Here is a 25,714-nt window from a genome sequence, read left to right on the forward strand (position 1 = left end):
TCCCTTAGTGCACCTATTTAGCTAATTCATCCATACCCTCCCTCCCTCCCACAAGGTGACTGACTAGGGTCAGGGCTGACCCATTCCATTCAGGCCATGAACCTGGTAGGAATGGTTCGCTGCCTCAGATAGGACATTTACTTTAAGGCAGGCCACAGAAGGTTGGCCAAGTACACAGGACCCTAGAACCACAGAGTCCAGGTACCCCAAAGTCAAAGTCCATGGAACAAGACTTGGGAAGGAGCTGGGTGTGTCTACGTTTTCTGAATGACAAGCCACAGATGTGGGCTCTGCCCTGCCCTTTCCGTCTACTCTGCCGGTGGCCACCTGAAGTCCCTGCTGATTCCCTAGATATGGTGAGCAGTGACAGCACGTTTTGCTTACTACCGGAGCAGCAGCACACCTGTGAATGGGGAGGAGACCACAACCTTGTGGAGTGTCCTAAATGCAGGGCAGGCATACCCCGCTGACAGGGACTGAGATGCTGGGTCATCTTACTCACAGAGGGAGCTCTGCCCCCCGGAGCAGGCTCTCCCATCCAGAGCATGCCCACCCTGTTGGCAGGCACATACAGTACAAGGCTGCCTCCTCCCTCAATCTATCCAGATATATGGCAGTTGAGCTGTGAATCGCCTCAACCCTGTGCTCCATGAGCCTGCCAGTCAGTGAGTGATACAGAATGCAGACAGAACCCAAGAGCAAGATATTTAGTTATGTGGTGGGCCTCTTGAGGACACAATGCTCTCAAGGGACTCAAGTCAGCGGGAACTCCAGATTACCTCCACTTTGGAGCCCTGCCCCCTCTTCCAGGCACCCTTTCCTCCTTTCCCCTATACTTTCCGCAGATTGGCATTAAAGTGCCCCTCTTTCCCAGCTTCAGTCTTCTGGCGCGCGCGCGCACGCGCACACACACACACACACACACACACACACACACGCGCGCGCGCCCCCATCACTTTCCCCATGGCTAGGCACTCCTGAGTGTAGGGTCCTTAAAACTACTCCAGTTTACATGGGAGTTTCAGCATTGAAAGTCCCACGTCTGTGGGAAATCAGGATGGTGGGTCACCCTATCAGAAATCACAGCAGCTCAAAGGGCCAGCCTCACAGCGGGAGGGCGGCAGACCCAGGTGGTCTGGAAGCAGGATCCGCAGGCTCAGCACAAGTTAGCATCTAGACAACTCAGCGAAAGAACAATATTTCAGAAGCTTCACGTTATTAGTTTGGAGAATAACAGCACTCTCTTTCGCAGCCCCGGCCTCTAGGGCACAGTCTGGGGCGGTCTAGAGGAATAGTCTCCAGCAAGGCGGAGTGGGCGGGGTCCTCATTAGCATAATTTATGCGCACGGTCGTTTAGCAGTCAATTATATGCGCATATATCTCCATGGCTGATGAGGCTGGCCAGGCACTTTCAAAATGGCGGAGCGTGGAGCAAGTGGCGGCGGGAGCGGCGGGGACAGTCTGGACAAGAGCATCACGCTACCCCCCGACGAGATCTTCCGCAACCTGGAGAACGCCAAGCGCTTCGCCATTGATATAGGTAGCCATGGACCGGGTACTCGAGCGGGCGGCCAGGGCAGTGGGCGAAGGCGGCCAGCGGGGGCGGCGGGAAGGACGAAGGGCGGGGGCGCAGGCCATGCGCACAGCCTCACGGGTCGCCGCACAACCTCTTGGGACTTGTAGTGTGTGCAGCGCCAAGATGCGGAATCGAGCCGGCTGTGGGACTTCAGCTCCCGGTAGGCGTTGCGCGGTTGGAGCGGGGCATGTCGGGCCTCGTAGTCCGCGTGGCGCCGGCTGATTGTGAGGACTCCGCGGTGGGACGGGCGGGGCGGATCAGAGGTCCTAGTCTGCTCAGATGGCCCGGGATCTGGCTGCTCACCGCCCCGCGCCCCGCGGCTACCCCGCCGTAACTCCCGCTTCCCAGACAGCGGTCGAGTCGTGGGGCCCGGGACACTCTTCGTGTACTGGGTGTAAAGCTCCCAGCGTGTTCCGTGGCTTTGGGCACCTGCACTGCCTCCTACGTCCACCTCCTGCGTGCCTGGTGGTTGACCTCACTGCCGACCGGCTACAGGCCGGCCTTAGACCTCCTCCGCGTTGCGCTGCCTCATACCTCCCAACAAGGAGATTCTTTCATCATCTCTCTGTGCAGATGTGGAAACCAAGGCACAGAAGGAGGCTAGCTTGCTCGGGGGTCATTCGATTCGTAGATAGCACAGCTAGGACGGGAGCCGGCCAACCCCCAACCACTCTGCTGTGCATCCTGTTACTGGGGAGTTTTGCACCCATCTGTTGCAGGCGATTTGCCCGTGCGTGGTCACTGAGGCCCACACAGCAGGGCAGCATCCGCTGTCTTGGACTTAACTCGGTGAATGAATGGGTGTGTTGCTGGCTCCTAGCCTCCTTGAAAAGTCTGGATTGTTAAAAGACTTGAAAAGATTATCTTTACTTCTGGAATATTGAATATGTTCTCTACCCTCATGCTTTTGGGTTGTCTCTCTGAGGTGCCCTTTCTTGGAATGGGGAGTGGGAAAGCAAAGATGGCCTGGCCTGAGCTCCCACTTTATCAAGGGCTCAGGTGGGTTGGTGATGGGGGGAATAGGCCCTAGAAAAGATTTGAGTTACACCTGAGATAACTTGGTGACTGACTGGATATTGGGCTGAAAATGGTGACCTTACAGGCCCAACAGAGGGGACTGTCCACAACCAGACCTCCCCAAAGGCCTCAAGGCAGCTGTCCCCAGGCTTCTGAAACCTTCTCTCCAGAGCTAGGTTTTGTGCTTTGTCCTGTGGTCTTACACTTGTTTGTTGGGAAGAAGTCAAAATTAAATAAATATGTCTGAAATGCAGTTGAAGTTGATTGCAAACATCATCTGGCAGTTGAAAAAATAGGGTTCACCTTGGATAATGTCTGTGGCTCTCAGAGACTATCGAACCAGTAGCCACAAAGCTTGAGCTGTAGTGGGGAATTGCCTCCAGACTGAAGGTCCTGAGGCCAGGCACAGGCTACCCTGACAGAAGGACACTGCAGGGGTATGTTCAGTGTTGTTTTTTGTCTCCTCTGTCTGAAAGCTTCCACTAGCCTGGGTCTTGGGTCTGAGCTTAGAAGGACATGCTTACCATTCCTGAGGACAGACCTTTTAAGGCTGAAGCTGATGGGAGATCACAACTCTCAGGATGGGGTCGACAACTCAGGAACCTACAAAACAACATTCACGTCAGCTAGGTTGATTCACTCTCGGAAACACAGGCAGTAGGGAAGGTCCCTGAGGGGCACACAGGCGGGAAGAGACTCCAGGGTAGTAAATGCTAGGCTGTCCTGCCCTTCCTTGGTTCTGTGGTGTGCATGTGAAAGTCAATTTGGTGGGATTCAGTTCTCTCCTTCCATTATGTGGGTCCAGGGATCAAATTCAAGTCATCACACTTGACAGCAAGCACCTTTACCTGACCGATCTCACTGGCCTCCCAGTTATTCCTGATGAGTTGCTTAAAGTACATTTCTGTTTGCACAGCCTTGTCTTTTCAGAAATAGTACATCCTCAGAGGTGAATTAGACAAGCATTTAGAATCAGACAAGTCTGAGGACAGACTGGGATTGAGGGCAGGAAAAAGGGATCAGGAGGCTTAGGACTGTGGCCAGGGATGAGATTAAGCTTATGATACACTCACTAAACCAAACAAGCAAGGCTGCATTGTGGTCATTCTTAGTTGCACGGGACAGCCTGCCTTGTTTTAGTTTCACACAGGGGAGAGCTCTGGCCTCCAAGTACCATGGTCCTACATGCCTATAAATTTGAGTATCTGCTCCCTTGTAGTCTATTGTTTTCTCATAAAAACAGACACTTGGAAATAACTTAGCCGTTTCACTCTGAGAGACCTTCGCCTTGTTTCTGTCAGGCCTCTGAGAGGTGTAGCTGCAGTGGAGTGCTGAGATTCCTATTTTCCCCGTGTGTCATTTGAAGGCCTGTGAATCTGCAATCACAATTACAAACTGGAAAGTGCCTTTTCTGCCTGCCAGGGCTTGTCCTTGGCATTGCCTTCTCTGGAACTCTGGGCAGCTTTCCCTGGAGTGTGTGGCGCACGTGGACAGAGGCCTTATGCTTTTCCTGGAGCACAGGGGCTGGCTGTGTACAGTGTTCCACGGGTGACAGGGCCCTTGTGAAGGTGCCAAGAGCCTGTGTGACTCCAGAGTTGGTGATTGATGCATACTTTGAACCCCAGCACTTGGGAGGTTCTCTATAGATCTGAGACCAACTCAGGCTACATAGTGAGACCCTGTCTCAAAACCAATAGGACTGGCTCAGAGGTGGTGGTGCACTCCTTTAGTCCCAGCACTCGAGAGGCAGAGGCAGAGGCAGGAGGATCTCTGAGTTTGAGGTCAGCCTGGGCTACAGAGTAAGTTCCAGGACAGTCAGGGCTACACAGAGAAACCCTGTTTTGAAAAACCAACAGAACTGAAGAAAAGGACAAACAGTAAAGAACACTGACTGTTCTTTCAAAGGACCCAGATTTAATTCTCAGCACCTATATGGTGACTAAAACCTTCTGTAACTCTATTTACAAGGGAATCTGATGCCCTCTTCTGACCTCCACAGACACTGCATGGACATGGTGCACAAGCATTTTATGTAGGCAAGACATCCATACACATAAAATAAAAATAAAACCTCAAAAATTAAAAAATAAAATCCTTAAAAGCAACAAACAAAAGAGCCAGGTCCTGTGGAGGCCTTTGACTTCCTTTGGCTACTTCTGAGGCTTGGGCCGCTTCATCAGCTCAGTCCTGAACGCTGAGGGCCACTCTCTGACCCTCAGTCCCTATTTGTAGGTAAATCCTACCTGTTGACCCTGTGTATCTCAAAGATGCTGTATGTTGCCCATCCTGATTTGTTAAGATGAGGGCCAAGTGTGGATGGGTCAGTTTACTTGGGGTCTGTCAAGATCGGGGCTTGAAACTGTGTTGCTTTCAGTGATGGGACTTGAACCTGGACCCCACATGTGCAGACAAGTGTGCTACCACTGAGCTACACTCCACCCTCTTTATCTTGTATGTTGGGGTATTTCCCCTCATGGCCCCTTATGCCCCTCCCTCCTTTCATTAGCCTTGGTCTCCCTAGATGTCATTACCTTTACTTTTATGTCATATGTATACATATAGTTTTATGTACCTATATAAAATCTGTGAATCACAAAGGGAACACATATTTGTCTTTCTGAGGCTGGCTTAATTCACTTAATATGATCATCTCCAGTTGTTTCCATTTCCCTGCAAATGACATGACATCATTCTTCTCAGGACTGGAAAAAAAATTCTATGTAAAAGTATACCACATTTTCATCCAGTCCTCTGTACCTCAGCCCACATTTTATTTTGTCTTTTATTTAAAATTTTTTTTATTCATTTTACATACCAACCACAGATCTCCTCTCATTCCTCCCCCCACCTTCCCCAGCCCCCTCCCCATCCCCCATGCCCTCCTCCAAGAGGGTAAGGCCTCCCATGGGGAATAAGAGGCGATCACATGGATCGCCTTGGGAAGGTGAAATAGATGAGATCTCCATGAGTAAACTGGGGACAAAGGGAAGCCACATTTTATTTTTTATTGTGAGACAGGGTCTCACTAAGCTGCCTGGGCTGGCCAACTAGTTTGCAGCCCAGGCTGGCCTAAAACTTGTGATCCTCCTGCTTCTGCCTCCACTAGCTGGGATTACAGGTTTGCACCACCAAGCCTTGTAACTGAGTGTGTGGAGAAGGGTAGTCAGAGGACACTCAGGCTGTTCCTTGGGCACCTTCTGCCTTTTGACTCTCATTGGCCTGGAGCTTTATCAAATGAGCTAGACTAGTTGGCCAGTGAACCCTAGAAATTTGTCTTTTTTCCATCCATTTTGTCATTACTGGGATTACAAGCATATACTACCATCCCATTGGGTTCTGGGGCTCTGAACTCAGCCCCTTATAACTGCAGAGCTAACGCTTTATCAACTAAGCCTCTCTCCAGCCCTTGAAAACTAAATTTTTTTAACAACTGGCAATAGCTGAATGTACTTGGAGGCAGGAGGTTGGCTCCATTTCTGCTTTGTGAGTCGGGAGGGAAACTGTGAACTCAGATTAGTTAAGAACCTGTAAAGAAGAGATGCTACATTATGGTGGTTTATCTCCTTTTCCTCTCCTGTGTCCACAGGGATTTTAAGTTCACATAACACTAAGCACCTTGTCCACACAGACTCGAGTGCTCAAGGAAGAGGCTGTTTGCTGACGCATCACAATGCCCTCTGAGAGCTTAAAGGAGGTGGATCTCAAGTTCTCCTTTGTCCTGTTCTGAATTTTGCCTGGTTTGTGTCTTCCTCTTGTAGGTGGATCACTGACCAAGTTGGCATACTATTCTACTGTCCAGCACAAAGTAGCCAAAGTGAGATCTTTTGACCACCCAGGAAAGGTGAGCCTGGAGAGGTGGTAGGCACCAGTGGAGCTGGACAGGGTGGCTGCTTCCCTCCGGCCTTGGACTTCATACTATCCCTTTTGTTTGTTGTCTCCTGCTGTTTACACATGTTAACACAGCAGTCCTGGAGTTGATTGCTCTTCCCTGACTCCTTGAATGGTGCTCCTACCCTTTGTGTGGTATCTAGGCCTCTTTCCTCCATCCACTTTCTCTGCCTTGGCCCAAGCTAACATCAAGTATTTTGTGTATCACAGTTGAGTGAATGCCTTAAAGTGCTGGGCAGGGTGCTCAGGACTATGTGGATTCTTGAGTCTAAAGATTTCTTAACTCTTTCCAGGACATGGAACAGGACCATGAGCCACCCTATGAGATCTCAGTTCAGGAGGAGATCACAGCTCGCCTGCATTTCATCAAGTTTGAGAATACCTACATGGAAGCCTGTCTGGATTTCATCAGAGACCACCTAGTCAACACTGAAACCAAGGTCATCCAGGCCACAGGGGGTGGAGCCTACAAGTTCAAGGACCTAATTGAGGAGAAGCTGCGTCTGAAGTGAGTGGAGAACCTTACTTGTGTTACTTGTGGTATGGTGGGAAGCCCTGGACTTTGTGCAGATTGTGGTGCTGTGTGTGTGTGTGTGTGTGTGTGTGTGTGTGTGTGTGTGTGTGCGCGCGCGCGGGGCGCGCGCGCGCGCTGTTTTGGTGGCATTGCTAGCTGCAAACCTGTCAAGAACGGAAGCTGAAGCTTGGCCATGCCGGGTACCTCGTGGATACAGTCTGACTGCTCTATGCTATCTCCTGGCAAGTGCACTATGGCTGATTCTTGTGACTATCTTCCTTCATTTGCAGGGTGGACAAAGAGGATGTAATGACCTGCTTGATTAAGGGGTGCAACTTTGTGCTGAAGAACATCCCACATGAGGCTTTCATGTACCAGAAAGATTCCGACCCAGAGTTTCGATTTCAGACAAACCACCCCAACATCTTCCCCTACCTCCTGGTCAACATTGGCTCCGGAGTCTCCATTGTGAAGGTAAGAGTCCGCAGAACTATCATTGAGTGACTTAACACCTGCTAGCTGTGTGCGTGCTGTGTGTCACAACCTTCACTGAACACAGGGACAGACACTTGACAGAACCATTGTTGGCATGACCCCAGTGGCCTAGCAGCCTTGTGGCATGTAGCCCAAAGCCTAATATGCCTGCCCTACTCTTCCCAGGTGGAGACTGAGGACCGGTTTGAGTGGATTGGTGGAAGCTCCATTGGAGGAGGCACTTTCTGGGGACTTGGGGCTCTGCTCACCAAAACAAAGGTATCCTCTTCAGAACCTCTGCGCTGGCCCGTAGGAGGTCCCGGCTACACGCCTGCAGAAGCTCTTCCCAAGCCTTTATCCCGGCTCTAGTGTCAGGTCTTAGATCCCTGTGACTGAGCTGGTTGCACTCTGAAGGACAAGGGCTCTGAGCTACTGGAATTCTGCCAGCTCAGTGGTCTAGTGTCCAGCTTGGTAGCCCCTGCCCTTGCCCCATGTGCTGAGAGAGGGCCATTCACATCAGACTTGGCTGGCTCCTCTTTGGTGTCCAGGGTGGTGAGGTTCCCCCAGCTGCTAGGCCTCTCACTATCCTGCTCTGTTCTGCTTCCACAGAAGTTTGATGAGCTGCTGCAGCTGGCCTCCAGAGGCCGGCATGCCAACGTTGACATGCTGGTACAGGACATCTATGGTGGGGCCCACCAGACCCTGGGGCTGAGTGGCAATCTCATCGCAAGCAGCTTTGGAAAGTCAGCCACTGCTGACAGAGGTACCTGCCAGGATCTGCCCTTCATGGTGACCAAGGCATGGCCTGCTTCAGTGCCCAGGGCATCACTCTGCCCACTAGTGTGGAGCCTCACAGATCCCCTGACACTGTTCTTGCTGGGCCCCTAGGGCTCGTCCTCCCAGAGGCCTGTTCTGGCTCATTAGAATGTTGCCAGATAACTTCCTCAGCCTGTTTCCAAGGAAATGCAAACTAAGAAAAGTGGTTAGGATATTTTTTTTTCTCTTGAAAAAAATTCTCACTCATTCAGGACTAAGTCTCGCCTCACATCCCAGAGCTCTGTGCCCCTCACCCTCCAGCTGTCTGTCACCTGGGGGTACTCATATCACACCCTGGATTCTGTTTTCATTTCCCTCTCAGAGTTCTCCAAAGAAGACATGGCCAAGAGCCTGCTGCACATGATCAGCAATGACATTGGACAGCTCGCCTGTCTCTACGCCAAGCTTCACGGCTTGGACAGGGTCTACTTTGGGGGCTTCTTCATCCGGGGCCACCCTGTGACCATGCGTACCATCACCTACAGCATTAACTTCTTCTCCAAGGTGACTGTAGCCAATTTCCTGTTCTTGGGCACTGGTGTGGGCTCAGCTCATCCCAGTTGCTCCAATATAGTCCGTAAAGTCTCCCCAAATGGCGACATGGTGACCAGAACTCATTTCACACCCAAGGGGCACAAGCAAGGCTCTGGGATAGGACACAGTCACAGTTCCTTGCCAACAGGCTCCTTGGGAAGAAGTCCCACAGGCAGTTGGCCCTCCTACCCACCCAGACCTGGTCAACTGTACCTTCCTCCTGGCCAGCTTGGTATTCTGTGCATTGAGTGTAAGCCTGTTACAATGAAGGGCAATCAGGGACTGTCCTTTAGTGAGGAGAGTGACATGTGGGTCTGAGGTGTCTGGGCCAGCGGAGTGCTGCAGATTGGTGCTTGGGATTAGGAATAGCAAGCCCAAGGCAGCCTTGTATAGTCGGGCTTCCCCTCGGGTTCCTCAGTCAACAGGCTACCCTGTGGTGTGCAGGTACCATCTGTTGGCAGGGTATCAGGTGACCTTGCAGAAGTTGGTGTGCTGGTGTGGTGGGTCCAGAGTGGATCTTACTGGACACTGACCAGTTACCTGTGGGCTTGGGATGGGGCAGGGTGAAGTCCAGGCACTCTTCCTGAGACACGAAGGCTACCTGGGAGCCATCGGGGCGTTTTTAAAAGGAGCCGAGCAAGACAGTGAGTAGAGTCACTGCACTGAGCAGTGGCAGGCTGTGCAGGGAGTGGCCTGTGCCCCTGCTTGGGCATCTGGGTGGGAAAGTGGGGGCAGGGGGTGGGGCATGAGGCTTGAAGAAGCCCCAGAGAGGGGTAGTCCCTTAGTGTGTAAATAGACCAATGATTGTATCCCTTTTCCTCCTCTACTTTCCCCTTTGAATCAAGGGCGAGGCTGACACGGTGACCAGCTTCTCGTTTTTCCAGATCCTAACCAGTACAGCTGGGGTGAGAACTACGCAGCCAGCTCCGGGCTGATGAGCACGTCGCCCGAGCTGTGCCCGGCACAGCGGGCAAGGAGCGGCACAGTGAGTAGCAGGCCCTTCCGGAGCAGCCTGCCCAGCCGTCTCTGCTGTGGCCTCTCACCACACAGGCTGGTTTATGTTGATAACAAGTTAGACTTGAGGGCAGGAGGCACTGGGGTTTCAGGGCTCTTGGGAGCCCGAGAGGCCTGGTGGCCTGTGCACAGTACCAAGCCGGCAGCTGTGAGCATGTTTGCAGCAAAAGTGGAGAGTAGGCCTGCCCTCGGTCTGAGCTCACTGTCAGCAGCTGTGTGTTTCTTGGGAAGTCTGCTCTCCCTGGAATGTTTTAGACCCATTTCTCAAGTCTCCACGTGAGATGAAGTCCACTGTGACGATAGACATTGGGCTTGCCTGGCCAGAGGCAGGTTGAGCACTGTGGAGCTGATGGGTTAGGAGACTCATTAGCACATGCCTAGTTAGAGTCCGCTTGATGAGGGCTCCTGCCAGGCATTCTCAGGTAGGATGTCCACGAAGGTGTAGTCACCATATTACCAGCTGTCTGGCCATTGGCTACGGACCTTATGTAACTCAGATACGTATACATCTAGGAAAGAGCAGCTGGAATAAAGGCAACTACTAGAAGCGTGAAGTAAGCCACCACCCTCAGGACAAGGTTGCACGCACTGTGGTGGAAAACAGCTTTTCATGGTGGACACAGCACCCCTTGGTAGTGAGCCCAGGCCTCTCCAGTGAGAGCATCCACCTGTACACTTGTCGGTGGGCCAGGCCAGGCGGGGAACTGCTGCTCAAATGGGTATCTTCCAGCCTTGGTTTTAATTCTTCAGTGGCTGTGTTGAGGCCGTCAAAGCCGTCCTTCTGTCTGTGCTGAAGGGTGGCTCATGCTTCCCTCAGTAGAGCGTGGCAGGGTGAGTGGCACCTACCCAGCTCTGTTCCACACCTTGGGGCCAGCAAAGCCTGTGCTAGGGTAATGCGTCTGGCATGCAGGTGCTGAGCAGTCATTTGAGGCTTATATTGCCAAGAGACAGAGCTAAGGTTTGAGATCTCTGCCAGCAGGCAATGCCCAAACCTGCAGAGTGGGAAACTTGGTAGCATGTTAACTAGTAGGGAGAGCCTGGAATGCTGTGTGTCCTTGTGTGTAGAGAGCACTGAGGCTGGGGTGCTTGGTGGTAAGCCAGTGGTTGATTAGGTGATCCCTGCCCCGTTCTGGTCAGTTAGGGAATTTCCCAGACCTTTCTTGCTAACCTTATCACTTGTGTGTGTTCCTGGGTTTTGCAAGCATTTGTCTCTGTGCCTCTGTCCAAGCTGAGTCTTAACCTAGACTTTATGTTCAGTCATTGCAGTTGAAATCCCCTGGCTGAAAGGGCTTGAGGTCAAGGGTGTGATGTGGCTGGTAGGTCAGAAAGAGGTGGCCTTGGAGCAGAGGTCACACTTAGGCTGACTCTGTCTCTTGATAGTTTCCCTGGGCCTCCAGCCGCTGCTGGGTGTGTTCCCTTCACTGCTGTGTACGTGCTGATTCAGCTTCTCTCAACTTAAAATAGAAAGGCCAGTGGGGCGAGGGATGGTTCTAGAAACGCTCGTGGGCTTGGCACCAGTGGCCATGGGGTATATGTGGCTGCTAAAGTAGCTGGTCTTACTGATTGTATCTGGGGCCAGGATATGAGGAACAGCCCTGTAGTGCTCTGCAGACAGCAAATCAGGTGTGCAGGACAGAGGCCAAGGCATGTGCCAGCATCCAGTCTGCCAGCACTTATGCGGACAAGGTTGGGAGTCAGAGGGCTGTTGGGAACTTAGTACTGCAGATCCTCAGCACTGAACAGCAGGAACAGGGCTTGTTGGGAACTAAAGATGCAACTCAAGCTGAGTGTTGGGAGAAACAGCATGAGCTGGTATCAGAGCAGCCAGGGGGCCAGTTAGGAACCACAAACTGCTGTGGAATTAAGGGTGACGACCAAGGGGATGATTCAGGGGAAGGTAGGGGAGTAGACCCACCCCACTGCCAAGCAGTGGGCTGAATCCAGGAAGTCTGGCTGGTGGCTGCAAGAGTTGGCTCAGAGATGAGGCAGGTGGGAGCTAAAGGCAGAGCTTACATCGGGATTGTGATCTTTCTGACAGTGACTTTCCCACCGACCTCCTCTTGTCCTCCTAGTTTGACCTATTGGAGATGGACCGGCTGGAGAGGCCCCTGGTCAACCTGCCCCTCCTTCTGGACCCGTCCTCCTATGTGCCTGACACAGTGGACCTCACCGACGATGCTCTGGCCCGCCAGTACTGGCTCACCTGCTTTGAGGAGGCCCTGGATGGGGTGAGGCTCAAGACACAGCAAGTGGCCCGTGTGGTCTCTGGACCATCACATAGACCTCTGTTTTTGGCAGTTTTTGGAGGGAGGGTCTTACTCCGTAGTCCAGGCTGGATTGAAACTCACTGTGTAGCCAGACTTACCTCAGACTCAGTGATCCTTCTGCCTCAGCTGTCTGAGTGCTGCGATTATAGCCGCCTACGCCACCAAGCCAGGCATCTGACCTGATTTTGACAGGAATACGATTCTGTGTTGCTGTGGGACCTCTGCCCTGTTCTTTTCTGTTGTCTGTGTCAGAATCTGACAGAAACAGGAAGAACTTCTGGCTCACTTCAGAGGTTGCAGCCTATGGTATTCTGGCCCCTTGTTGCCCTGTGGTGAGGCAAGGCATTGCAGGGCAGAGCATGGCAGAGCAAAGCTGCCCACCCTGAGGCAACCAGGAAGCAAAGAGGGAGAGATCGGAAGGGGCCAGGGCAAGGTACATTCTTCAAGGCTAGTGTGGTGGCACACGCCTTTGCACCCAGTACTCAGGATGCAGAGACAGGCAGATCTCATCAAGTTTGAGGCCAGCCTGGTCTGCACAGTGAGTTCAGGCCAGCCATGGCTACATAGTGAGATCCTATCTCAGTACACACACACATACATACATACATACATACATACATACATACATACATACATACACACACACACACTTTTCAAAGGCAAGCCCCTAGTGACTACTTCCTCAACCAGGCCCCACCTCCCATATTCTACCTCATAATCGTCATAACATTTTGAGTCCATCAATGGATTCCTCTGTTGGTGAAGAGCTCTTTTGATACAGTCACCTTCCAAAAGTCCACCTCTGAATTCTGCTTGCATCAGGGACCAAGCCTTCAGTTCATGGGCTGCTTTGGGAACACTTCAGATTCAAACCGTATGCCTCCTTGTGTGTGTCTTCTGCCTTGTCCAGGGCCAGCACTGTGCGTGGTGGTAGAGCTAGCCCCTGGGAGGTGTGGGCAGGGCTCAGGTAGGCTGGGTGGTTGTGGCCACAGTAGGAATACCCAGCCCTCTTTCAGTCATCTGGGTATGTGCTGAGTGAGGGGCACAATCCTTGACTCCAAACAGCCCCTGTTGGTGGACATAAATCGGAGCCTTCCTTTTTGTAGCTGCCAGTGAGGTCCTGCACTCTGTTCCTGTATCCCAAAGCAGCAGCAGGGTGCTTGGCAAGGTGGTGTCCTTAAAAGCCAGAACACCAGACACAGGTCCATCTCCAGTACTGCTGTAGACACTGGCGTTAGCTGTGGGGTGGGCTCCAGCCAGCTAGGCAAAGCCCCACCAGCCTATGCCTACCCTTGGGCTGTGCCTGCCTCTGGGGAATTTGCCCAGGGGTGGGACAGAACTTAGTTGCGCCCTCTACTGTTGGCAGGTGGTGAAGCGAGCTGTGGCCAGCCAGCCAGAATCCATAGATGCAGCTGAGAGGGCAGAGAAGTTCCGGCAGAAGTATTGGAGCAAACTGCAGACGCTGCGGCACCAGCCCTTGTGAGTCCTATGACCCCAGGCCAGCCCCTGCCTATAGGCCACTGAGGAAGGGGTTCCCTTCTTGGTGCGGGGACCCCAACTGGCCTGGTAGGAGGCTGAAGCCCACGTGGTATGATCTCTCTGGCTGTGTGCAGGGGTCTCACCGGGCTTTCCTGAGCTCTGTGAGACTTGTCTTCTTCAGCCACACTCCATCCTGGTTTTGTCCCCAGTGCTTATGGGACACTGACTGTGCGCAGCCTGTTGGACACAAGAGAGCACTGTTTGAACGAGTTCAACTTCCCAGATCCCTACTCCAAGGTGAGCTCCTCAGGCCACAGGTAGGGTGCAGAGGACTTGGTAGCAGTTCTGTGGTGTGCAGGCTCAGGAGGTCTGAGCCCACTGGCTCGTTCTCAGTGGACAGCTCTACTTAGGAGCCAGGGTGGAGCCACTGTAGCCCCATGTGTTAGATCCCCTGGCTGGGAGCTGTGGGCCCCTCCCTTCCCTGATATCAGGCATCTTGTCCCTTCCTCACATACCCATGCACAGTGGCCTTTGGGGTGCGTATCCTCTGCCCTCCTGGCTCCATTTAACTTTGTGCCAAAGTGCCTCTCTGCCTCACCCAACACCATGTAGACCCGAGGACTGCCCCAAATCAGTAAGTAACATGGTACACCTACTGGGTCAGCCCCGAGTGGCACCTCTCAGGAGCGTGACAGCAAGTGTCCTTTCACCTCCCTGGTATTGTTAGTCCGTGTTTGCGTCCTCAGTGAGCCCTCTTCCTCAACCGCCCTGTGGAGACCTCCTTAGAAGCTGCAAAGAGTGGTAAGGGCCCACCTCCAGGACGAGCACCAATAAAGCAATGTGTGTGTCTTCCCCATAGGTGAAGCAGACAGAAAACGGCCTCGCGCTAAAATGCTTTCAGAGTGTGACACGCTCCCTGGACTCACTAGGCTGGGAAGAGCGGCAGCTGGCCCTGGTGAAGGGGCTGTTGGCCGGGAATGTCTTCGACTGGGGAGCCAAGGCCGTGTCTGAGTAGGTGTCTGAGGCCTGCTCAGCTAGTTCCTTCTCTCTCTGAGGTGGCTTAGAGATGGTTTATTCTGTGCATGAAGTATGCCATCCTGCCACCAGGCTATCTAGACCCAGACCCATCTTGTTCTGGGCAGGCTCTACTTTAACAGTAACGGACAAGAGCCCGAAGTCATGGGTCTTTGTGCTACTGGAGGTTTTCTGGGCAGGGACATGTCATGGGGAGGTAGAGCTGAGCTTTAGGGCTGACATTTCCAGGATAAAAGTCCAAATTCATAGTAACTAAGTACAGCGGGGACTGATGATACTTAGTGTCTGATGGAACCAAGGGCCTTACAAAGGTGCTGGCACTAGCTGGACACGGACAAGTGGGTTTCTAAGGCGCACAGAACAACTGTAGAGTTGATGTCTCCAGGGCAGTTCACCCCAGGCCCGAGCCTCACTGGGTGACCATGCTACTTAGCTGGTGTGGGTCCACACTGAAAAGGGTCGTTCACTCTCCTGCCTCACCCTCCTCACAGCTGCCCATTTGAGATGCAGGCCCCAGTGTGTGGTGGCAGGGTAGCCAAGCCGCCAGTCATAGGAGCGATCTCCGCTGCTCTGAGCAGGTCTGAGCTCTTACACGCCACTGAAGGGGTTTGTTCATGTCTGCAGTCTACTCTGCCTCGAGCCGGGCTGGCCACTGACTGTAGATGCTGTGCTCCAACACAGCACAGCATGGCTGGGAGGCACCTTACCATGTTGGCTTGGGCTGGAATGCTTGCTTTGTGGGTTTTGCTTCATTTTAATTTTCTCTTCTCTAAACAGTGTCCTTGAATCGGACCCCCAGTTTGGGTTTGAAGAAGCAAAGAGAAAATTGCAAGGTATGGACACCATGGCGCTTTGGTGCCCTGTGTGGTGGGTGGTTGGCTCTGTAGAAGTTAGGCAGCGGGGCAGGAGCAGCTCCACCTGGTGTAACCATGTGGACTTGGGTGAGGGAGCCCGTCCCTTGTTGAAACAAGCCGTTGACACTGTGCCTCAGCTTCCCTGACTGGAGTTCGTGTCTCCTCACAGAACGGCCCTGGCTCGTGGACTCCTACACCAAGTGGCTCCAGAGGTTAAAGGTACGTAAGGTGCCTCTGCTTCTGCCCCTGGGGGTTGGAACAGATCTGGACCTGGCCAAGAAGGGTGGCTACCAAAGGCATTGGGCTTATTGTGAGGTGGGTGTAGCAGTCCCCTGCCCCCAGTGGCCTGGGACACAGGTACAGCCTGTAGCCCACCACTTAGAGCTCACCAGCCCCCAGCTGAGGATCTAATGTCAGAAGTTCCCATTCTAGGCTTAGGTGTTCTCAGTAAAAGAAAATTGCTTGGTTTGTATGAGGTTCTGGGTTCCTTCCCCAGCACCACAGGGAAGGAAGATGTCCCCACTCCCTGCATGACCTCCTGCAGCGACCACGGCCTGGGTCACCTGGCCTTGGGACAGACTGCCCTATCCCCGTCGCCTGTTATGCTTTGAGACCCTGTGCCTGGACCCAGCCCCTGGGGACTGTACAGGGTGTAGAGTACAGTGGTGTGTGAAACGCTTGAATGCACCTGTTCCCAACTGAACGTCCTGGTTTTGTCTTACAGGGGCCCCCTCATAAATGTGCCTTAATTTTCGCAGATAACAGTGGAATAGACATCATTTTGGGAGTCTTCCCCTTTGTCAGGGAGCTACTCTTTAGAGGGACAGAGGTGAGTGAAAAGGCTGGGTGGGTGGGACCCTTCCCCTGGGCTTCTCCGCTGTTGGTGGGGTTGGCGTTGCTGTGGGCTTCTGGCAGTGGTCAGAGCTCCTACATTTGTAGCAGGTGAGTGCAGGTGAGGCCAGGGAGCACCTGGGCCTGTGGGTGTGGACTGTAGCTTAAAGCCTGGGTTCTCTCTGCTTCCTGTTTCCTGGAAAGGCATTTACCAGAGACTTGGGAATATGTGAGAGGTTATCCTGCTCCAGGAGGCAGGCTGAGGATGGGATGAGAGGCAATAAAGCATGCTCTGAGCACAGCCCTGCCTCTCTCAAAAGCCACAGAGCCCTGAGATTGTCTGGGGCCCTGCTGCCCAGCTGGCTGCTGCTTGGAACCTGCCAGGGACAGCTTGGTGAGTTTTGGCCACATAAGTAACAGCCCAGGTTCTAAAGAGCTGCTGCCCCCTCACCGTAGGTCATCTTGGCATGCAACTCAGGCCCCGCCCTGAACGATGTGACCTACAGTGAGTCCCTCATTGTGGCAGAACGCATTGCAGCCATGGACCCCGTCGTCTGGTAGGTTCTGGCCTCCCATGTTGAGCCAGGCAGGAGGTGGGCCTAAGAGGTACTGGGAGATGCGCAAAGAAGGGTTGAGGGTGGGCTCTCCTGGGCCTGACTGCCTGGTTTTCTGTAGCTCTGCACTCAGAGAAGACAGGCTGCTGCTCGTGCAGACTGGTTCCAGCTCCCCGTGCCTAGATCTCAGGTAACCCAGCCCTCCTCCCTCCTGCTCTGCAAGGCACCAAAACCAGCCAGGCTGCTGCATGACCTAAATATGACCTGTGTAGTCACTTCTTCCTGTGGCCTGTAAGCCAGATGGGCAACTGACCCAGGCTCCAGGCCTTGGGACCCTCCTGTAGCATGGGGCTCTGCCCCATCATTCCCACAAGTAGTCATGTCCTCCAGTGCTTTTTTTTTTTTTTTAAACGTTTATTTACTTGTCATTTACTTATTGTGTATCTATGTGTGAGGGCCACAGCATGTAGAGGGCAGAGGACAGCTTGCAGGAGTGGCTTTTCTTTCACCATGTGGGTTCTAGCGATCAAACTCAAGTCATCAGGCTGGGTGGAAAGCGTCTAAACCCACTGAGCCATCTTGCTGGCCCGCCCTTTAGTGTTTTCTGCAAAGAACTGCACTGTACTAGACAAAGGACATGTCAGAAATGTGGGCATTAGGGAAGCCAGGCAGTGCTGGAAGTGGAGCTCTTGACCACTCTTAGAAGGCTGGGCTTGGACATGCCGTAGCAGAGGCACTGGGAGAGGTCCCCATGTTCTTGCTGGTTGCCACTTCCAAGGGAACAGGGTGGTGTCCACCAGCGTGTGTGCTCAGGGCAGGTTGTGGGGTTGGTGTCCACCAGAGAGTGTGCTCAGGACAGGTTGTGGGGTTGGTGTCCACCAGCATGTGTGCTCAGGACAGGTTGTGGGGTTGGTGTCCACCAGCGTGTGTGCTCAGGGCAGATTGTGGGGTTGGTGTCCACCAGCGTGTGTGTGCTCAGGGCAGGTTGTAGGGTTGGTGTCCACCAGCATGTGTGCTCAGGGCAGGTTGTGGCCAGCCCCGCCCAACCTCGCTGCCCCCTTCTTCCCTGAAGCCGCCTAGACAAGGGGCTGGCCGTGCTGGTACGGGAGCGTGGTGCGGACCTGGTGGTCATCGAAGGAATGGGCCGTGCCATCCACACCAACTATCATGCATCGCTGCGCTGCGAGAGCCTCAAGCTGGCGGTGGTGAAGAATGCCTGGCTAGCGGAGCGGCTAGGTGGTCAGCTCTTCAGTGTCATCTTCAAATACGAGGTTCCCGCCGAGTGAGACACCCACCCTGCCAGACCTCTCTGCCTGTCCCTCGTCAGGAACCTGTGTCACAACGGAGTATTGATACCATGCTTCTGTGACTGACAGACAGCACGTGTACCAGGGCCACCCAACCTAGCATTTGTCCTGTGGGACACTTGTGTTGGAATGTATTTAACTGTTAAATAATCTTTTATATATATATACATATATATAAATATATAAATACACATGTATTCATCTGGTAGGAAACAGTGCCTGGCACAGCAGGTCTCCCAGAGACCAGATATGCTTTCTATGTGCTGCTGAGAAAACGCCCACAGTCCCCAGTGATCTGGAGCAGCCCCAGCTGACTTCCTCGGTCACCTCTGGAGCTACTGAGTGCTGAACTTCCAGTCCTGTTCCATCACCTCCTTGGGTCCCAGTGTTTTTCCCATTCTGTTTCTTGACTCAGAAGGAGCAAACAGCAGTCCATCTGCTGACCCAGCTCCTAGGAACAGCACAAGCTGCTAAGCAGTACTCCTGTTTCAAGAGCTGGTGGAGAGGAGGCTTTGTCATGAAGGACCCTCAAGGGTTCTTGGAGGGAGCTGGGCAGAGCCCAGCAACCTGTATGGGTTTTGTTACTGTGGCTTTGATTCCAGTCCCCAGGGCTTGCCACCTGGGAGTGCTGTGATGCCTCAGGTGTACACAGGGCTCTTGGACTCCTTCCTTAATTGATTTGACCCCCAGGGGTGGATGTGTGGCCATGAACAGCCACACATTGAGGATGTGTGGTGGAGCCACGTAGGTGTTCACGGGGCTGCACAGGTACAGGGGTGGAGCCTTGGGCTCCACTTCTCACAGTAGGGGCTTGTTCTTGGCATCTGAGCTGTTGGAAAGACGGAAGAGACTGACACCAGCTCTACTGGGTCCCCCCACATGGAAAGAAACAGACCAACCGAGAGGCACAGCCAGATGCTTATCACCCAGCCGAGTGTTACCTTTCGTGGTGGTAGCTGCTGCTCTGCCCTCCTCTTGTTCTCCATTAGGACCTCCAGCATCCAGCATACTCAGTTCTGGGCCAATGAAAGTGACAACCTGGATAAAGCAATGTGATAGGGCCTGTACCCAGATCCAGGGTCGTCTAGACTTACCCCACCCCTTTTCCTTGCCATCAGAAGTTTTCAGTGGCCATTTCAGGCCTGCCTAATGTGTTGCAACCTGCCCTGGGTGTTGATGTGGGCTGTACCGTCTATGATCGGTGTAGTGGCAGTGACCCTCTTGTGACCAGCCATTATGCAATGCCTCTAGGTGAGTAGAATTGAGGCCTGGCCCTCCCACAGATAGCCACCAGGGGGCAGCAGGCACCTCAACAAGCAATATCCTGGGGTTCTGCAATCAGCAGTCTTGAGTCCAGGGCCTACTTCCAGCCCAGCCCAGGGGCCTCAAGTCATCAGCTCAAATAGCTGTAGGCCCCGAGCCAGGGATCTAATGTTAGAAGACCCCATTCACAGAATTGGGTATGTTCCTTGGTCCTCAGCACAGATGGGGAAGCCCTTCCTGCTTGGGTAGGCTTCCTGCCTTTCTTGAACTCCAGGCAGGGAGGCAGGCCCAGCTGGGTCTTGGAACTGTACAGACTGGAAAGATAGTCTTATCCCCAGTCCCACTTTGGGGTGACCACAGGCCCACCCTGAGGCCAAAATACAATGGCCCTTGGGTCTCCCACCTGCCTTAGCTGGGCCCTCAGAAGGGAAGAGATGAGCAGAGGTGATTAGGGCTCTGAGCATAAGTTAGTACTGTCTAACATATCCTTCCCCTGGGGCCTACCTGTGTCCCCACCTCAGCCTGTGACCAAATACTTGTCACATCCCACAGCCCCAACCTGCAACCTCCATCCCTTTCTTAGCCAGAGTAGAGAGTGCTCCATGCCCATGGCCTGCTCTTGCCTGCAGCCCTGCTGTGTGCACATGTATACTACCCCACTGTGAGGTGCTGGTCACCAAGCTGGCATAGCAGTTCTTCAGGTTGAGCCCTCTCACTGGCCCCAGGCAGGCAATCCTCCACCACCACCCCCCCACACACACATATTTCTGCTCAGGCCACAGTGCCCACATACCCAAGGTACAACAGGTTAAAGAAACAAGAGGTCTTGCTGGACTCGAGACAGACAGGCACCCCTCCCTGGCCTTGCTGAGCTCGAATAGTTTGATACAAGCCCTGCCCATGGCAGGAGAACAGTAGCCTCCTCATAGGTATGTCCTTCCCGGTAGGGCTGCATGGAGCTACCTCAGTCAACAGTGGGTTTGAAGGTCCCAGGAGAAGCTATGGCCTCACCCATAGCAGCACGGCAGCTTTCCAGGAGATGAATAGGCCTGGAACCATTTGCCCTAAAGATCCAGGAGCACAGCACCCACAGTGAGGGCCTTTGGCTGGGAGCCTAGGCACAAGGAAGGGGTTACCTAGGCCTACCCTGGAAGACTGTGCTCTGTCCTCTGAGGACAGAGCTGCAGCAGCAGCAGTGAGTAGCCCAGAAGGAAGGGAGCAAGGTGAGCCCACACGGAACAGGCCTGATGCGTTTATTGGAGGAGTTGTGTTCCCGAGTTTACACAGCTGCTGGGTGGTTTGTTTAGAACAAGCCAGATGCACAGTGGGGTGGGGGACAGGGACAAACATCCCAGCAGTTGTGGGTGTGTCACAGGCATTCTGGGGTACTAGCACAAAGCAGGTAGCAGAAACACCACACACACCACAGGGCCAGACACCAGGTAGAACAGTGGGAAAGGGCTCAGAATCATTTTAATATTGTGTAAGTTTTGGTTCTAAAAAGTTAAATAGCTCTCTATGTATATATCTTAAAATGTGGAAACTGCCCACTAGGACAGGTGGACAGTGCTGTTCCTTGCTTTCCAGGACCAGAGACACGAGGACAGCTAAGGTTGGGGGGAGGCTACTGGGTGCGCCACAGACAGTGAGTGGGGCACAACAGCTTTGGGGACCCAGTGGCTTCATTTCCTGAGCAAAGGGTGGATTGAGGCCAGCCTCCCTGCAGGCAGTCACAGGGAAGGTTTTGAGTTTGAGTCAGGCAGGGTCAGAGACTGAGCAGCAGCCGGCCATCAGCAGCACCACACACCTGCTCAGGAGCTCCTTTGGTGGGCATTGGCACATCCACACAGCCCTCATGACCTACAGAACAGGCACCCTCAGGAGTGCCCCGCTCCTCCTCTGGGGGACCTCGTCGTGAGTCCAGGCCTCTTAGCCGCTGCTGGCGCTCCTGAGCTTGGCGGGCCCTGCTGGCAATGGCACGCACTCGACTCTGGCTGCGAGAGGAGGATCTCCTTAGGAAGCTGGGGCCCCCCACAGGCCCTTCCCCAACTGGGCCCAAGCTGGTGGGTGACGTGATGTCCCCAGCTTGCTGGAAGCCAGTGAGCCAGCGTAGCTGCTCTGTAAGAGCATCTCGCCGCAAACCTGGCTCCAGCACCTGCTGCACCACGCCCCGGCTACAGTTCAGGCTGCTGGCACTGCCCTGAAAGCTAGGGGCAAAGTCATCAGCTGTCAGGTCTCCCAGACTCTTGGACTTGGCAGACACTGGGCAGTCCTGCAGGCCCACCAAGGGGAGGTGATGCCAGGGTGGCCGTGGGTGGAGGCTGGTCAGCCGTGGGGCCAGAGGCCGGGGCTGCAGCTCATCTGGTGCAGGAGTCAGCCCACCAGCATCCCGCAGGTTGGGGTTTGATTTGCTCTTGGTCACGGGAGGCAGGTCAGGATGGGCAGCTGAGGCCAAGCTGGGCCGTGGGGTCAGGCGTCCAAGAGAGACCCCCGGAATGCTCTCTCGGCTGCGGCAGAGGCCCAGGCTGGGCAATGAGAGGTCTATGACAGTGTCACTGGATGACATGCTGGAGGACGAGGACACACTGTCCCGGTGACTGCCAGGCTCCAGCCGCTGCCATAACCTGTCAGTTCCTGTAGCGTCTGAGTACACTGCAGGACTGGGAGAGGGCTCCAAGGGCACCTGGCCCTCACTCTTGGCCCTTCTCACCACTGGCAGGGGGCCCAGGGCCCAGGAGCGGCTCTTGCTGTCTGTCTGTCTGCCAGAGGTCCCCTCACGTGGCCCACTGGGGATCCCACCATTGTGTGGTTTTAGGGGTGGCTCTTCATTTTCCCTACTGCCCCCGGTCCTGAGCTGGAGGGTTCCAAAAGCTCCCAGAGCTGTCCGCTGGGGGCTGGTCACTTTGGCTCCTGGTTCTGCAGGGCACTGGGTCCCTTCCTGAGAAGGACCCGTGGGGACAGCTGCCTGTAGTGGGGGGCCAGGGCCCAGGGCTGGTTCCTCTGCAATGGGTTCCAGACTGCACAGGGGGGAGATGGGCCGCTGCAAGGGGAAGAGGCGGGGATCTGTGGGAAGAGAGGGATGGGAGACAACGAGGCAGAGGGATATACAGAGAGGGACAAAACCAGGGAGAAATTAAAGACACAAGTGGAACAGAGAGGGGACGGGGGAGAGAGGGAGAGAGGGAGAGAGGGGGAGAGAGAGAGAGAGAGAGAGAGAGAGAGAGAGAGAGAGAGAGAGAGAGAGAGAGAGAGAGAGAGAATGAATATGAATGAGAATATATGAATCTCTTCAATGAGTGCTTGCTGATTCCTGACCCCTGAGCCAAGGCTAGGGGCCATCCCACCCCAGGATATCCCAGCAGCTAGGTGTCTCCATTTATGCACTGCAGTGTGGCACTCAGAGTACCCCCACCCTGCTAAAGTTGGAGGAGTGGTGCCTGGGCCCACACAGGGTCCATAGGGCAATAGGCAGGCCAGGCCTGATTCTCCTTGGACTGGGGCAGCATGGGGACACACAGGGCTTGGGCCTGTTACCTGGCACTCGCAGGTCTCAATCCCTAACTATGGAAGCAGCATGGGAGCAGGGACAGAAAGGAGAACACAGTCAGTGTGGGGTGGGCTGGCAGAGAGACAGATGGACAATGAGGCTGGGCAGGAGCAGGAGGCGTGCAGTGGAAGCAGGCAGACTCCCTCCCACCCAGGCGAGGGCTCAGGTGACCAGCTCAGTCCAGTTCCCTCATACTCCTGCTGACAAGGTGTAGGCCAGGAACTGTCAGCCAAGATGGTAGTCAGACAGAGGCTAAGCGCCATCTGGACGACGCAGGTCCCTGGGAGCTTTCTCCTCTCAGCACTGTGTGCTCTGAGGCCCTGACCTCCCAGTTCTGAGCACCTTCTACCCTGGTCTCTGAGGAGATTCCAAGGGACACCCTTTGGTACCACCACCAACTGACAGCAGGCTTTCCTAAGGGACTGCAAGGCAGAGGGATGCTGGAATCTGGCCCTGGAGGGAGCGAGGGAGGGCTAAGAGCTGGGACCTTTTCAGACCTTGGAAGGTCATCGGGGCAGCCAGCAAGGCACCAGGGAAGCCCTCACTGAGGGCTGGCTGGACATCCTTGGGTTCCTCAGCAAGCAGCCCTCAGAAATGCCATGGTGACTCAAACTTTCCTCTTCCCCATCCCTCCAAAGTGCAGGGCTGTTTGGGCAGAGGGGAGGGGTCTGAGGCGGACAGGCCACAGGTTAAGCTGATGGAGCAAATGAAGCGCAGCCACAAGAAGACAGCGGGCACGGACTGCCTAGGCATGCCAGGTGCGTAGAGCATGGGATGCGGAGGAACGGCAGGCCTTACCCGTGGAGAACATGGGGGAGTGACTCCTGATCTCCTCCAGCTTTTGAACGAACAAGGCGTTCATCTCTCCCTGCAGTGCCCCCTGCTGCCTGTGAGCACCCTCCGGCTGGCAGGGGGCCACCTTGGGGCTGCCTGGGCTGCCTGGGCTGCTGGAGTCCGAGGACACAGAGCCGCTGCCTGGGCCCTGCTGCCGAGCCCTAGGACCCTTGGGGGCCTCTCTGCTTCTCCCTGGGGTGACTCGAGGGCTCAGGCTGCAGCGAGGGCCCCCCAGAGAATCTACCCGGGCCCGGGGCTGCTGGCTGATGGCCATGTGGCTGCCCGCGGTCCCCGGGCTGGGTGGCTGCTCCCTTCGCAGGCCCTCAACGTCCATACCGGTGCAGGAGCCCACCACACACTTCATGCATGTGGCGGCCATCCCTGCAGGTCCAGGGCCTTCAGGGACATGTGGGGACCACACCTGTGCCGGGGTTCTCTCTTCTCTTTCTTCTCCCGCCAGTGCCTTACCTCGGGGACTGCTGCTGCCTGACTTCTCTTGAGTAGGGGCCTCCAGAGCTGGGTTGGGGCTAGGGGGTGCCACGTCATCAGCTGCCCCCTCGGAGCCCCCGTCCTGTGTGCCCTGGGCCAGCTCTGGGAAGCCCTTGCGACTTGGCTTCTGGCTCTTGGTTGGGGCACTGGCTGTGCGCCTCAGGAGCCTCTGGCTAACGGAGGGCCGGGGCAGGGGCCGCCCAGCAGCATGACTGTCCAGTGAGCCTGGCTTTGGGCCGCGGAGGAACAGACCTTTTAGACCCAGAGTCTGCTTGACCTGCAAGAAAAGGATCCCACATAGCCGGCGCCTGGCCCCCTGGCCCAGGTGTGGCTGCTGTGGAGAACTGGCTCTCCAGAGACTCGGAGCCTGTGGGTGCCATGGACTGCCAGAATAGCAGGTTAGAATGCCACATACGGGGAACAGGGTTTCCTGGCAACTCTAACAGGATGTCACCTTTCAGACTACAAATGTGTGCCTTCCCAAACTTGAGAGGGGGGCTAGAGAACTGTTCCCATGTTACCTCAAGGGCAGACCTCAATCCCTACACCCTGGCCACCCACTTGTTCCAGCCCTGAGGAATGAAGGACTGCGGCCCCAGCTTTGTGGAGAAAGAAAAACTGGGGTCTGTTGTCGCTGTGGGTCACACTCACCCTGACCTGGTGGCAGCAGCCTGGAGGGCCTGCTCTCCCTTGGGCTCTGCCTCCCTTCTGCCTCTCTACTTCCCAGGTACTCCTGCCTCCTAGAGGGCCGCCTTTCTAGGAAGCCTTCTTGAACTCCTCCAGGCTGGCTTGCACTCCGGCCCCATGAGTTCCTGAGGCTCTCAGCTGGCTCAGCATTTGACCAGTACCCAGCCATAGCCAACTTCTGCCCAGTCCCATCCTGCATTCCCCTCTGCATAACTGCTGGAGAGGATATGCAGCTACCTCTTAAGAGGGCAGAGGCCACAGGGGTCCTCACATGCCATACACATCCCACCAACAACACCCACCATTCCCCCAAGATGGGCCGTGCTCGCTCGTGCGTTGGAGCAGCCCAGGGCCTGGCGCCCAGGGGCCTTTCTGCAGAGGCAATAAAATGGTCAGCACTTGAATCAGCTTCCTGATTCAAGATCCCAAATCCAGTGCAATTTGGTCAACATGGTTGGGAAGCCATTTAGAAGGAGATCCAGGATTCGAGCTGGTACGCCTGCTGCATAAACCCCCACCCCAACTAAAACCCTGGCATAGACTTAGGAGGGAGCTGGACAGGCTGAGGACTGACAGTACAGACAGACAGAGAGGAAGGGAGGACAGGAAAGGAGCTACAAGGCTGTGCAAAGAGAGCTGCCGCTGAGGGATGGGAGGGGAGAGGAAGGCAGAGGGTGTGTGGGATGAGGACAGGATATTAGGGCAGGCCCTTGACCTTGGCTGAATCCTGGATC

The 25,714-nt window shown here is 54.6% G+C and overlaps 2 protein-coding genes across 8 annotated transcripts in view; one reads left to right on the top strand and one right to left on the bottom strand.

Moving 5' to 3' along the window:
• Positions 1 to 1,383: 1,383 nt before the first annotated feature.
• Positions 1,384 to 18,357, top strand: Pank4 (pantothenate kinase 4 (inactive)). 2 transcript variants are annotated; one of them, XM_028891513.2, is made up of 19 exons: positions 1,384 to 1,540; positions 6,352 to 6,434; positions 6,775 to 6,989; positions 7,286 to 7,469; positions 7,656 to 7,748; positions 8,079 to 8,232; positions 8,608 to 8,789; positions 9,382 to 9,463; positions 9,704 to 9,804; positions 11,906 to 12,061; positions 13,467 to 13,579; positions 13,789 to 13,876; positions 14,439 to 14,590; positions 15,392 to 15,447; positions 15,638 to 15,687; positions 16,193 to 16,297; positions 16,756 to 16,856; positions 16,975 to 17,043; positions 17,926 to 18,357. In XM_028891513.2, the coding sequence occupies exons 1-19, from the start codon at positions 1,417 to 1,419 to the stop codon at positions 18,137 to 18,139; spliced, it is 2,322 nt and encodes a 773-aa protein (XP_028747346.1). In that variant the 5' UTR covers positions 1,384 to 1,416; the 3' UTR covers positions 18,140 to 18,357. The 2 variants fall into 2 exon arrangements, with proteins under 2 accessions (XP_028747346.1, XP_037059154.1); XM_037203259.1 differs by lacking the exon at positions 6,352 to 6,434 and having other exon boundaries at positions 1,455 to 1,540.
• A 2-nt stretch (positions 18,358 to 18,359) lies between these two features.
• The window catches only part of Plch2 (phospholipase C eta 2), an 80,105-nt gene continuing 72,750 nt past the window's right edge, over positions 18,360 to 25,714 (bottom strand). For 4 of the 6 annotated variants that reach the window (XM_037203255.1, XM_037203254.1, XM_037203257.1 and 1 more), the window contains 2 exons: positions 24,273 to 24,570; positions 20,660 to 22,486 (listed from right to left, as the gene is read on the bottom strand). In XM_037203255.1, coding sequence (XP_037059150.1) covers positions 21,189 to 22,486; positions 24,273 to 24,570 — 1,596 coding nt within the window. In that variant the 3' untranslated portion in view covers positions 20,660 to 21,188. Of the gene's footprint in view, positions 18,990 to 19,101; positions 19,199 to 20,659; positions 22,487 to 22,957; positions 24,571 to 25,714 lie in introns of those variants that run through there. The other 2 variants (XM_037203258.1, XR_005090973.1) reach the window with 2 other exon arrangements.

This window comes from Peromyscus leucopus, chromosome 2 (genome assembly GCF_004664715.2).
Source record: "Peromyscus leucopus breed LL Stock chromosome 2, UCI_PerLeu_2.1, whole genome shotgun sequence".
NCBI classification, from domain to species: domain Eukaryota; kingdom Metazoa; phylum Chordata; class Mammalia; order Rodentia; family Cricetidae; genus Peromyscus; species Peromyscus leucopus.